General features: G+C 45.0%; 1 protein-coding gene across 10 annotated transcripts in view; it reads left to right on the forward strand.

Annotated features, from left to right (window-relative positions):
• Positions 1–14,718, forward strand: part of FRMD4A (FERM domain containing 4A) — a 411,715-nt gene that overhangs the window by 280,506 nt on the left and 116,491 nt on the right. For all 10 annotated transcript variants that reach the window (XM_081023499.1, XM_081023500.1, XM_081023502.1 and 7 more), the window contains one exon: positions 10,723–10,817. In XM_081023499.1, coding sequence (XP_080879625.1) covers positions 10,723–10,817 — 95 coding nt within the window. The remainder of the gene's footprint in view (positions 1–10,722; positions 10,818–14,718) is intronic.

Consider the following 14,718-nt stretch of genomic DNA (forward strand, 5'->3'; position numbering starts at 1 on the left):
CTTAAGAAACCCTCCCTGGATTCAGAAAACCTAAGTAACTACCAGCCAGTTGCTGGTCTCCCCTTCTTGGGTGAGGTTCTTTAGCAGGTGGTTGAGACCTGATCCAGGTGTTGTAGGAAGAAACTGATTTTCTAGATCTGTTTCAATCAGGGTTTAGGCCTGGTTTTGGCACAGAAACTGCTTTGGTCGCCCTGCATGAGGACCTCTGTCAGGAGAGAGAAATAGGTCCCTGTAAATTCTCCTCAACCTCTCAGTAGCTTTCAGTACCATTGACCATGGTATCCTTCTGGAGTAGCAGTCTGAGTCGGGGGTGGCACTGCTTTGCGGTGATTCCAGTCCTACATGGATGGTCGTTCCCAGAGGGTGATGCTTGGGGAATGCTTTCCAGCCCTGTGGAGGCTTTAATGTGGAGTTCCTCAATTTTATCCCTTATGCTATTTAACTTCTACATGAAACGGCTGAGTGGGGTCATCCAGAGTTTTGGAGTATGCTGTCAGCAATACGTTGACGATACACAACTCTGCTTCTCCTTTAGATTTGCAGGTGTTTCAGTGGATGTGCTGGACCAATGTCCAATGGACTGGATGAGAGCCAACAAACTGAAGCTCAATCCAGATAAGACTGAGGCACTGCTAGTGGGTGATTCCCTAGACCGGATGGCTGGGAGATGACCTGCTCTTGATAGGGTTACATTCCCTCTGAAGGAGCAGGTACGTAGCTTGTGGGTATTCCTGTATCCTTTGCTATCGCTTGCGGCTCAATCGGCTTCCATCAGCTTTGACTTGTGGCCCAGCTGCACCCCTATCTGGACAGGAGTATCCTAACTTCTGTTGTCTATGCTCTGGTAACTTCTAGGCTGAAATACTGCAACACATTATACATAGGGCTGCCTCTGAAGACAGTTGGTGCAGAATTCAGCAGCCAGGTTGCTCACCGGGACAAGACGATTTGAGCATATTACACTGATCCTGGCCCAGCTGCACTGACTACCAATTAGTTTCTGGGCCCAATTCAAAATGCTGATTTTGACCTATAAAGCCTTAAATTCTCAGGACTGCAATACCTCAAGGACTGCCTCTCCCCATGTAAACTGATTTGAAATCTGTGTTCATCATCAGAGGCCCTTCTTCGTGTGCCTCCTCCATGTGAGATCCGTAGGATGGCAGCACGAAAATGGGCCTTTTCTGTAGTGGCTCCCCATTTGTGGAATGCTCTCCCCTGAGAAAATCACCTGGTGTCTTCATTATATATGTTAAGGCACAGGGCAAAACTGTTCCTCTTTAACCAAGCCTTTGGCTGATTAATATTCTGCAGCCTTTTGAATTTTGTTTGTGGAAGAGGAGGTTGTTGTTTTGTTGCTTCTGTTTTAACTATTTATTTGTGCGTTTATAGTGTCTTTTATTCTTGTGTGTTTATATTATATTGTATTTTTTTTCTTGTGAATTGCTTTGAGATCATTTGATAAAGGGCAGTATAGAAATCAATCAAGCAAACAAAATGTTCCTAGTACATTTCTGAGCGCAATTCAAAGTGCTGGTGCCACAAAGGCCAGCTTCCAAGGGCTACTGAGGGAGCCCACGTCACACCTGTGACGTCCCAATGTTAGTTGTGCATGTGACTCCCGGTGTCATGTGCTGTCAGAGGAGCTGGGGCAGAGCTGAATTTGGTGGCTGTGATGCTCAGTGGCTGGCGGCTCCTCCTCCACCTCCTCTTGCCACTGGTGAGAGGCTGCTTCGACCCTCCTTCCCCTTCATGGCAGGAGGAGGAGGAGGAGCCACTGCAGCCACGCCACACCTTGGCTCTGTGCTTCACCTCTGCACTTTTGGGACATGAGGGGCAGCCCCTACCCCCAAAATACAGGGGGGCAAAAGGTCTCGGCCCCCAGGAGCCAGTGCCCTTCGTTGGTACTGAACTTTAAAGCCAATCCCACCCCTGTGTCCTCCAAGGTGTATGTTAGGAGGAAATAGCTTCACTTTTCTGTGCAATTTACAGACATGCAGTTCTGTGCCTACCTCTGACTTTCTGAAATAAGCATTGCCCAGCTTTTGTGTGAAGACTGTTTGCTTCATTTAACCGTAACGGTTACAAAGTTCAATTATTTTTCAATTAAGAGAGAATAGTCTTCCTTTCCACCCTTACATTTTGATGAGTAATTTTTCACACAAATCAACTGCAGCTTCCCTGAATAGCCTGCAGTCTGTTAAAGGGCAAACCTATCCCATAATGGAAAATGCTCTTTGTGCAAAGCCCTGCAGCTCAAATCTTCAGCCTGAGTGGATTTTTACACACTATTATTACATTGTACCCTAACGCAAAGATAGCTGCGAGGACCATCATTTCATATTGCTGTAACATTTGTACTGATTGGCTTATTGCATTATATATAGATTACATCCTCTGTTTTCTTTGAAACATACCATACAATTTAAAAGAAAAACAGGCTCCTTTTGCGTTGGAAGAACAAAACCTGACACAAAAAGAACGGTGAATGACTGACAGCAAAATGCCTCCCACAGTGAATTAGATTCCAGCAGTCCATGCATCCACCAAAGCACCCTGGAGTAGAAAGACAAATGGCAGCCAGTCTGAAATGTCTGGTGGGATGCTGCTGCCTGTAGTGGGAAGTAGTGCACAAGCCCCCTTCAGGCATTCAGGGAAGTGGTGAAGCTTGAGGAGTGTTTGTGCAGGAACATTCTTGCAAGCTCCACAGCCACCCCATGCCCTTTGCAACTGGAGGGTGGCTGTGTGGGTAGCCTGATCCTACTTGGTTCAGCACCCCAGGTAAAGTAGAACCCTGGAAAAGCAGGGTTCCATGTGAGATGGGGAGGATCGTGGCTGGTCCCGATCCTGGAGAGGACTCTTCAGGAGTGGAGGCATGGGGCGCCAAGCAGAATCCCACTCCTATGTGAAGAAACCCACTCCAATCCAGAGGCAGCTTGAAGAGCCCCCGCCTTGGTCATCCCTTCTCCAGGACTCAGGAGCAAGGGGGGGGTGGACCAGACAGGAAGCCCCTTCGAGTACCAGTTTGGGTCTACTGTAGAGGAAAGATCTACTCAGGATGAGGAAGCCATCACCCAGCAGTGGACTAGTTGGAAAGGGGGTGGCTATATAAGCCCTTCAGTCTCCTCTGGGTCTTTGCTGAGTTAACTTGAGAGCCACTGCTCCAGTCCCACTGCTCTGCTGGTACCATTGACTCTGGCTCCAGCCTCTGCACCTAGAAACTGATATGGACACTTGCCCGAGTAGAAACAGGCTCCCCATGTCAGAATGCTGCCCTCCAAGTCAAGTAAGGTAATGAGAAGTTGGGAGCTAGTAAGCTCATTCACCGAAGCCTGCTCCTCAGTGAGAGACTTTCTGCTTTGTATGCAGAAGGTGCCAGGTTCAATCCCTGACAGGAGCTCCACAGGTAGGGCTGAAATGTCTGAAATCCTGCATAGTTGTTGCCCGTCAAATGTAGACCACACTGAGCTGGACGGACCAGTGGTCTGATTTGGAATTGGGCAGCTCTCTGTGTTGGCTTCAGCATTCTGCTGCACACCTGAAGTCTGCCCCCTTGTAATCCAGGCCTCTCACTTGGTGGGGAGGGAGTTCAAGAGTAAGGATGGAATAAATGAGACATTTTTCTTCTCCCAATCTTTTTCCTGTTGTCCCTTATATTGCTACCAGATCCGTTTCTGAACACTTTACAGCTGAGTGGTACGAAGGGGGAAAGGTATTGCTTTTTTCGCCTTCCACCAGGAACATTCCTGTATGGGACAATTTGAGTTCTGCTATGAAACCTTGTGAAATGTCTTCTCCCTCCCTGTCTGGGATACTTAACTGTAAACTGTGCTCTCTTTCCCTCCTGCTCTCCATTTTCCCTTTTTTCCTTCGAACTTTCTGTGACTAGGGCTGTGGGGAAAATCTGATTCAATTCTCAATAAAGGCAAACCTGCCTACTTTACAACTTCTGAAACAATATGCAAACCAAAACACAGCTCCCCACCCCCTTCAAAATCTGCATTTCTATGAATTTTGCAATACAGAAAATTTTCCTTCAGTCGAGTAACAAGTACAAAACATGTCTGTACTGCGGCAAAATGTGCAGAGAAATCCATCTATTCATGAAAATAACATAAAAAATTACATTGCATTAACGGAAATTTCTTTGCAGAAATGTGTGTATTGGGGAAAATCCCGTTCAAATATGTGTATGTTAGGAACTTGTCACACTAAAGTGCTGATGAATTCCCAACTGATGTGGAAATGTGGAGAAATGAACTTAAGACTGAAAAAACGAGACACTGAGAGAAAGGGAAAGAGGCAGATTCTCCCACCGCTATCTGTGGCTGAATTGCTCTCACCCGCAGATTGCTTCCAGACTGCTGCTGTTCTGAGGCAGGGTGCCATTGCATACAGGCAGCAACCATTTTGCACAGGGGCTCCATTCCTGCCCCCATGCGTCAGCAGAGTGCATGTCAGTGTGCCCAGTCCCACTGCACCCAGCCCTGCCCCCGTTCCACCCCATTCTGCGTTTTTCCAGGTCCAATTGCATGTTAGCATCAGATGGTCAGCAGCTGTACAGATAAAATCAAGTTGTGTAAGTATAGCTGATTTTGAGCAGTTACACAATAAAGCCGCTCCCCCCAAAAAGATTTGGTTTGGGGGGTTTTTAATAAGTGATGGGAAACTGCATTTGCTTGGGTGTTATCTAAGCTCTCCACAGACAAATCAGGATTTAATGCTTAATAAGCAGGTTGTCTAGAAGCTCCCATAGACTCTCGCAGGTTGCCTGGCTTCTGGTTCCTCAGACCACTCTTGCCCCACTCTCTGTAGACTACCACCAGCATTCTGTAACCTCATCGGTTATCGTCTAGCAGTTTCCCCAGCTTTTCTAAAAAAGTTCATTTTAACTTGCACACTTCTTTACTTCTAGGAAGTTCTCCAAGTTTGTAGAAACCACAACCTTATATTTAGGTGGTTCCTTTCCACTTTTAAACTGTTAGGCTTTCAACCACCTGAGTTTTCTGTTAGAGGGAACAGTATATGCCTGCGAAGAGTATACTTTTTTGTTATTAGTTGATTTGATGGTGAAAGTATCAAGTTCCTAGTTGACGTGTTTATCTAATACACTGAATGCATTATTGTTTTAAATTAAGCTCTTTAAATGTATTGTGATTTCCACAGGAAATAATTTCCAAATACTGGTTTGCAGGGCAAGCGCAAAACAGTTTGCTGGTTGCTTGACTTTCAGAGTTCAGAAAAAGACTAGACTAACACAGAGGCTGAACTTCTGGTGCATAACCTATGGTTATGATTCTCCAGGATGCAGGTGGTGCCTTTGCTTTACTCCTGCATCTCTATGGTGCTAGCCCTAGTTGACTGACCATGGAAATAGCAGCCGGTTGAGTATCAGACTCCCTGACAAATAAGGCACTAGATATGTGGGACAGGACAATTTCTCCTGCCCTGCTTCATGACCCTACCACCCTATAGCATTCAAATGAGAATGGAAAGCAAGGTTAGCTTACTCTTCCTCCCCTTCCCCAAACCTCTATCACTGTAGCTCCCTCTTGAAGTCAGTCTCTGTGGTGGCAGCAAACACTCAATGATGCAAAGCATTTTGTTTAATGAAAAGCAAACAAGCCTCTGGAAAACAAAAAGTGGGGAAATTTAATTACAAACTGAACAGACTCTGCAAGATGCTGCTGATGTTTCTAATGAGCCATTTGTGTGACTTGCATGAAAGGAGGTCATTGCTCATCACTTTTGTCTCGTGAGTGAAAACCAATCAGCTTATCTTGGCTACAACTTTCAAGACTCAGGTCTCTCCAGAGATGAGAATGCAGCCTTACTATTCTTGGTTTTTCTCTCCACAAGGATGGAGCTGGTCCTCTGGGTGATCCAGGTACACCTGAGCTCGCTGTTTGTTTGTTTGTTTGTTTTCTATACTGCCCTATACCCGAAGGTCTCAGGGCGGTTCACATAAAATATAAGATACAAAAAATCAAAACAAAACCAACAACCCAATAAAAAACCCCCAAAAGAGCCAGCATTCTTTAAAAAGGGTATATGATGTAAATCAAGTCAAGCAAAGGCCTGGTTGAAAAGGAACATTTTTGCCTGGTGCCTAAAGGTGTATAATGAAGGCACCAGGTGAACTTACCTGGGAAGAGCATTCCACAGATGGGGAGCCACTGCAGAGAAGGCCCGTTCTCGTGTTGCCACCCTCCTGACCTCTTGCGGAGGAGGCATACAAAGAAGGGCCTCAGAAGATGATCTCAGGGTCCAGGTGGGTTCATATGGGAAAAGGCGGTCCTTGAGGTAGTGCGGTCCTGGGCCGTTTAACACTTTTTTAGGTCAAAACCAGCACTTTGAATTGGGCCCGGAAACTAATTGGTGTATGTGCATATATACACAGGTTTGTGACCAAACAACACCATAATTGAACACTACTGGGTTTTATTTGGTTGTGTAAACAGACAAATGACATTTTAGCCCTACTTCTTCCCCTTAGCCTTCTCCCTCCTGCCTACAGTATTTGTTTCTAGCAATCATCATCATCATCATTCCACCCATCTGATTGAGTTGTCCCAGCCAGATGAGTCTTGATATGATGCATATAAAACATTTGTTCTGGTTTGTTCATTTGTTTCCTTTCATACTCCTTATCCATTCTGTGTTTTGTTTGTTAGATCATATGACAGTCATCTTTTAAAAAGTAAATCCTAATTGCAATGTGTCTAGTACACTAAGCACAAGATGTATGCATGCATATAGATGGACAGGCTTGTAAGCAGCAGCTTGCCTAAACAGGAAAGCTCTTCTATTTCTCTTTTCTGTTTCAGATCGTAGATATTGGTGGGCTATTGAGAATTCTTGTAGGTTAATAACTCTGTGGATTTTCCAGTAATAACAGCAATGGTCAGTTGAAAATGAAGCCACAGCTATGCTAGATGCAATAGGATTCGGTGCATGCCTGACTGTGTCTTCCCCCTTTGCCTGAACTGGATCACACCATGCACACAACTAACTAACTAACTGGTGGTTGGAATGAAACAGCAACTTTGCAAGCCCTCACTCCATACACCTTTGTCATGAAGGGAAAGATTGCATGTTGTGCAGGGATGGAGGAGGAATCTGCAGGACTGGTTCCAAAGCAGGCTCACCTGATTCCATTGTGTCCACTTCAGAATCATCAGCCCGGCAGATCCCTTTGCAAGGAATCTGAGGGCTTCAGTGCTCCCTCTGTTAGCTGCTCAGTTTGGGATGGCTAGCACATGGAGCCCCTTGTTACAGGCACTTTAAATAAAGTAGACCAAATCCTTCCTAGGAGTGATGGAACTTGATTATGTTCTGTCACTCTCAGAGGGAATTGTATAAAAAAGCATAGCTGCCCCCGTGCAAAAACTGGAGGCAGCCAATTTCCCCCTTGTACTTTGCCTCTGAGAGCAACACAATGTCATCCAATTCCATCACTCCTTGAAATACTTGTTCTACTGTATTCAAAGCAAAGGAGTCTTGTGTGCTACCTACTCCAGGCTGAATGATTGGTTCCACAGCTTCTAAAGGTCCAGAAAAGAATTGTTACAGGACATATGCAGCTCTGCAGCCCTCAAACCACTTTTTAAGTTCTAGGGGTTTGGGGGGGGGGACCTTCTGTATTGCTATGTGGTTTTTCCCTTTCAAATTAACACAGAAATGGGACCATGTAAAACTGGGATGGACCAAACTTTAATGGGTCCATCCATCCTAAATGTTGTGCACAGATCATCACAGAATTGTGAAAAATAGGGGACATGTGTAGCAATGCCGTGCCAAATTTGAGGCACCTTGAAAGGCTGTTTATGGTAGTACAATAGCCCTGCCATTCCCTGAGGGATGTGCTTTCACTTCTGTGTCCTGCCATGGACTCATCTGAGCCAACTTACTAGTATTCTGCGGATTTTTGTAGCATAGCGGGAAAAGCCCTGAGAAGCATCATCAGCACTGGATACAAGTCGGTGTGACTGTGTGACTGTCATCAGCACCTGTTTGATAGTATGTTACAAACAACATACTTCCTCCCCCCCCCCCCCACATGGCAAATGCCTTTTTAAAAATACACTATGTTTTGTATATGAAAGTGCCCATATGTGCCAAAATTTTGTCATTTGGAATTAGCAGACTATTCCAAAGAGAACTTTTGTGTAAGGCTTTTATCTACTTACTTACTTACTTACTTACTTACTTACTTACCTACTAGCTTGTTATATTAATATAAGGCTGCTCAGTAACATTGCTAAATAAAGTCAGGGATACTAGGGTGACGAGACAGAGAGAGGAGACCCACAGTAATAGTAAGGGAGAAGCCACACTTCTTCTTCCAAAGACATAGCAGTCTATAAACAGCTTTACAAACTCTTTGAAACTGATCAACGCGACTCAGGGAAGCATCTAAGGTTTTGAGCCAGGAACACTGAAAAAGTCAATAAGTTTGCGCAGCTGCAAGCAAAGCTTAGGACAGAAAGTAATCTTGGAGAGGGCTAGCATGGCTTAACTTCACAATCTTAAGTCCCCTCTGGGATTCTGAGCCAGTAACTAACCTGGCCTGCAGCCAGTTCAGGCTCTGTCTCATCTATTGTTTGCCCTCCCTGCCTTTCATCTCCCAAGGAAAGGGCTATCCTTTCTTATCTGATCCAGAATGCTTGAAAAGAGATGTGCATTTGCAGTAGTTCTAGGAGCATAGCTCTTTGAGCCCTCCACCACCCAACCCCTGCTCAACTATGAGCCAGGAAGGAAATTTAGTTGTAGCCAAGAGTGTTTTGTTACAAAACTGCAGATGGTAGAAAACAGGGGGAACAAAAGGCGGGGAGGTGGGAGAACCCTATCGCACTGGGATCTATAGTATCTCTGCATATTTAGTGATTGGAGTATCCTTGCCACAGAAACAACAAGCAGCACTTTGCATTTATTGGGTTTGCTATTTCTTAGGGGCTTAATCCTGTGAAGTATCTTATGCTATTGTAGTGCAGTGCTTAAGAGACCGAGCTGTGAGCTAGGAAGTCCCTCCTCCCTGCCATGAATTCAGAAAGTGGCCTTAGACAAGCCATTTTCTTTGAGTCTAAAATCCCACCCTCACCACTACCACCTGTTCTAATCTGCCTTACAGAGTTGTTGTAAGGGGGGGCTAAATTAATATAAGGGTGTGTGTGTGCTTCGAACCTTCTAAAGCATAGTATGCTAAAGTTAAGTGACGATGGAGATTAGCTGAGCCTCTGTGGTGTAGTGACTGGACACCAGTTTGATTCTTGGTATGTTTATTTGGAACCAAGTCCTGCTGAGTTCAGTGAGATTTATTCCTGGATTGAGCATATGTAAGATTGCATATTGAACTGCCAATCAGGAAGTGCTTCACACTCTGAAGCAGCCTTGCACATCAATCTACACACAAGTGTTATGTTCTCTAAGCTGCCCAGACCTACATAAGTTATATAAGTGGGAAGAAGGAGGCTTTTGCCAAGCTTACCCTGTCCAGTCATCTGGAGTCATTTCTTATTCGCTGACCTAGTGAGTGGTTCTTTACTGTTCTCTACAGTAAGGCACTATCTAAGTGCTAATTATTATTTGTGGGACCCTATAGGCCTTGCTAGGACTCTGTGTCAAATGGCTGTGCCCCAGAATGTGTAATACTATATTAAATATAACATTCACCTATATACTTTGTTCTACAGTGCTATAGACTTTGCTCACTTCAGCTAAGTTTTACAGAGGAGTGGGCAATGTTTGGAATACAGAATTCTGCCTTTGACAAGGACCTACGATTCCTGCTACCTCTAATGGTTCTGTTTCTGCAACTTGCCATGTATGCTATAAATCAGGGTGGGGAACCTATGGCCCTCCAGATGTTGCTGATGTTGACCTCTCTTGTGCTCAGGACCGGCCCTACAATGAGGCAGAGTAAAGCAGCAGCCTCAGGCGGCAGATGGACAGAGCTGTGAGACCCTGTGGCTCATCCAGTAGGCAGCTAGATTGCTGCCCTCGAGTGCAGTGAAAGATTCTGTCCTTTCACCAGTACTGGAGTAAGATTCAACCACCAATCCAATTGGTTTCTGTATGTATCTTGGGGGAGGCTGACATCCTGTCCTCCGCCTCAGGCAGCAAAATGTCTTGAGCCAGCCCTGCTTATCCCACTTCATTCCAGCCTGGTGAAAGCTATAGGAGAAAAGAAAACTGGTGAACTGTGAGATGTGGCTTGATAAGGATCTCCTTTGCACAATGCGATCAATTGTGTGAGGCTACAGTGACTGCTTCTACCACTGAGCTCAGCTGACAAAGGATTATCGGACTGCATTCATGCAGCTGATCAAGAGGAGAGCCTGTAGTCCAAGCACATGCACTCCACTTAGGGAGCTGTGTGTATATGCAAGCTTAAATGCTGGTGCCAGTCCTTCTGCCTGTGCAACATAATTGGTTATTTACAGAAGGATGTGGATTGCAGCAGAGCTGTAGCTACCAGGCATTGCCAGGTGCAGAGCACAATGCTGCAATATCTGAATTTGTATGGAGCCTGGCTCAGCTGGCCTTCGTCAGGAGCTCTAGCTGCATGTTGTCACTGTGCACGTGGCTTTTGAAGTCATCACTGAACTCTTTCAAGAGACACAATAAGCTTCCTCCTGTTTGCATCTTCTGTATCTTTCCTTTGTTTGTATCTTTCCAACCTAATGCATTCTAGCTGAGCATGTGTTTTTCTTTTCTTTGCAGCCAAAGCTTTTGGCCAAGGAGCTGCTAGACCTGGTGGCATCTCATTTCAACCTGAAAGAGAAGGAATACTTCGGGATTGCCTTCACAGATGAGACGTAAGTGTTTCAGGATCAGAGCACAAAGGTTCCTAATTCTTGGAAGAAATGGGCAAGACCTTCAATATGAGGTTCCGCAGGGCTCAGTCCTATATCCCGTTGTTTAACATCTACATGAAACCACTGGGTGGGTTTATCCGGAGGTTCAGAGTTCGTTGTCAGCAGTATGCTGATGACACTCAGCTCTATTTCTCCTTTACATCTGCAAGTGAGGCAGTGGAAGTGCTGGACCAGTAACTTGCCTCGGTAGTGGATAAGAGCCAACAGACTGAAGTTCAATCCAGATAAGACTGAGGCACTGTTAGTCGATGGTTCCCTAGACCAGATGGGTGAGAGGTCACCTGCTCTTGTTGGAGTTACACTTCCCCTGAAGGAGCAGGTTCGTAGCTTGGGGGTCCTCCTGGATCCTTTGCTGTTGCTTGAGGCTCAGGTGGCCTCGGTGGCCCGGAGTGCCTTCCATCAACTTCAGCTGGTGGCCCAACTACGCCCCTATCTGGACAGGGATAGCCTAACTACTGTTGTCCATGCTCTGGTAACCTCAAGGTTAGATTACTGCAATGTGTTATACATAGGGCTGCCTCTGAAGAGGGTTCGAAACTTCTGCTGGTGCAGAATTCAGTGGTCAGGTTGCTCACCAGAGTAAGACGGTTTGAGCATATTACACCGATCCTGGTCCAACTGCACTGGCTACCAATTAGTTTCCGGGCCCAATTCAAAGTGCTGGTTTTGGCCTATAAGGTCTTAAATTGCTCAGGACCGCAATACCTCAAGGACCACCTCTTTCCATATGAACCTACCCTGAGATCATCCTCTGAGACCATCCTCTGTGTGCCTCTTCCTTGCAAGGTCTGGAGGGTAACAACATGAGAACGGACCTTCTCTGTAGTGGCTCCCCGTCTGTGGAATGCTGTTCCCAGGGAAGTTTGCCTGGTGCCTTCATCATATACCTTTAGGTGCCAGGCAAAAACATTCCTTTTTAACCAGGCTTTTGGTTGATCCGATTTATATCCTATGCCCTTTTAAAATGTGTTTTTTTGGGGGCGCTATTGGGTTGTTGTTTTTATTTGTATTAGGTATTTTGTGGTTTTATATCTTGATTTTATTCTGTGAACTCCCCTGTGACCCCCGTGTATAGGGTGGTATATAAATTCAATAAATAATAATAATAAGGAGAGAAGGGCAGGTAGCCCCACCTACTAGGACAAGAGCAGCTCCATCACCTGAAGACTTCTGCCAACCTTGTTGTTGGTCCCTGATCAGCCCCTTGCTATCTTACAGCAAGTCTGATTTCTGATTTCTATAGACACTGTTCAAAGTGTCCCTGCAACCATGAGGTATAGAAACCTGACACAATTTATTGAAGTCCTGTGTTCATTTAAATTTTACTGCAAGCATGTGGATAAATGATGAAATTGTAGAAGTTGTAATCATGTGCACCCAATGGACTGCCAGGTGAAACTGAAATACAAATTGTTGCGTCAAGAAAAATGGAAATCTGGTTCCTGTTTCCATCTGTTTTTTACATGGAACTGTAAAGCTTTAGAATGTAAGGTTCTTAAGTGGACAGAGTCTGATCTAGTTAACCATTTATCATGCAGTGACTAGAACAAAAGGAGCCCAGGAGATGCTGGAAAATAATCAATATTCAATTAGTGTCTTCAAAATGTTTAACCAATTTATCTCCATGGTAAAATATCACACAGTCTTCTCAGGTAAAGTCCACCAAGAACAGCTCCAGCATTGCTGGCATTGATTGCACTGTGGCATCAAGAAAGAACTTTACATATATTTTTTGTATGGAGAAACTCTTTTAGGAGCTGTGGGCTGGGAAGTGGTCAAATTGGCTTCTAAGTGGTTTATAACTACAAAACCAATTACAAAAATATAAACAAATATAATTAAAATACACAATGAACAAGCCCATTAAAACAACCCCAAAATGAAAACAGTTATAACAGCAACTAAAACAATTAAACTAGGGGGTTCAGGTTGAGGTTAAGAGATCAAAGGAATACCTATGTAAATAGATGCCTCTTAAAAACCCTGCCGGAATTCCAATCGTGATAGGGCCTCTCATATTTTATCAGGGAGAGCATTGCACCACAGTGGTGCTATCGGTGAAAAGGCCCATCTGCATGTTACCATAAGTCAATAATCCTCAGGTTGCAGCAAGAGTAACTGGGTTCCATTTGTTCATCTTAATGTCTTTACCAGGCAGTGGAGGGGAAGATGGTCTTTCAAGTCACATGGTCCACAGTTTAATACTACCATCTATCTATCTATCTATCTATCTATCTATCTATCATTTGGCTATCTAGCTATCATTTGCTGCCCTTGTGACTGGGTTGCCCCAGCCACTCTGGGCAGCTTCCGTAAGTAGCAAGGCCTTAAAATGGACCCAATGATTAATAGGTAAAAAGGTAAAGGGACCCCTGACCATTAGGTCCAGTCGTGACCGACTCTGGGGTTGCGGCTCTCATCTCGCTTTACTGGTCAAGGGAGCTGGCGTACAGCTTCCGGGTCATGTGGCCAGCATGACAAAGCTGCTTCTGGCGAACCAGAGCAGCACACGGAAACACCGTTTACCTTCCTGCCAGAGCGGTTCCTATTTATCTACTTGTACTTTGACATGCTTTCGAACTGCTAGGTTGGCAGGAGCAGGGACCGAGCAATGGGAGCTCACCCCGTCGTGGGGATTTGAACCGCCGACCTTCTGATCGCCAAGTCCTAGGCTCTGTGGTTTAACCCACAGCGCCACCCACGTACAAGTGCCAATTCCTTAGGACTGGTTGCCCTGGCAGGATATGTGTTGGATAAGGGGCATCATTCACCAGCAGTGCTGAAGCCTCTGGGTCAGCTGTATAGAAAGCTTTGCACTACAGTAAGATAAACATGAGGTTACCAACACATGACTTGCAGTAGACAAGTCACATCTGTCCAGCTGGTGATGGGGCCTTTGCTGTGGAGGCCACTTGGGTCTCTGTGGGCAAAGATATTTCCAGGAGCACCCCTCGGGGCACCGCTGCTCCCTCAGAAGGAGTGCAGCTCTCCAGAAAAGGCTACCTCCAGAAGCAAAATTGCTATCAATGAAAAATGCTCAAAGGACCTCTCTGTCAAAATACTGTGGTATTTTTAATTAAAATATAAATCAACAGTCCACCCAGGCCTTTTTTTCAGCTGGGACTTGCCAGAACTCAGTTCCAGCACCTCTCAGGTGGGCGCCATTGCTGTTATAAAGGACAAGAGAGACATTCATGGTGAGTTCTGGCACCTCGTTTGCTAGAAAAATAACATTGGGTCCACCAACTAGTTTTTATTTAAAAAACAAATCTGAACCCATTGAGAACCTAGAAAAAACCCACTTTTACTGGTATAGGTTGAGTGTTTAAACAAAGGGGAAGGCTTGTGAGAGCAGCCCTAAACTATGTCGTATGAAAGTAATTCTTTGACTCCAGAGGAAAATCTCTACAGGTGTAATTTATTTATAAATGATTTGCACTGGGGATTTCCATTCATTAGTTGTGCTTCCTCATGACAACCTGAATGGAAAATCAATGGGAACAACCTTTGTGTTGGTGACTTAATAGCTCCTTTTGGTGATATCGGGTCATTACTTCATACTGCGTGACCAGAATGAGATTGCCATGCTATAAAAGTGAAAAGAAGAATGTTCATGTTTGAAAGATCTTAGAAATATTTCATAGTATTAACTTTAGGGTCAGGCTATATCCAAAAGAAGTATGCAGCAGGTTGTGGGGGAGGGAAATTCTGCTCCTCTGCAAATTTAGGTTGTGTAGTATCATGCTTTGTCCCGGCTTGCCAGGTCATTATGCAGAGCCTGCTGGGCATGAGTTGCAGCAGCCGGCCACCTGGCACTGGAAACAGAGTCAGTCAGTCAGTA

This window comes from Podarcis pityusensis, assembly GCF_964106645.2.
Source record: "Podarcis pityusensis genome assembly, chromosome: 10".
In the NCBI taxonomy this organism is placed as follows: domain Eukaryota; kingdom Metazoa; phylum Chordata; class Lepidosauria; order Squamata; family Lacertidae; genus Podarcis; species Podarcis pityusensis.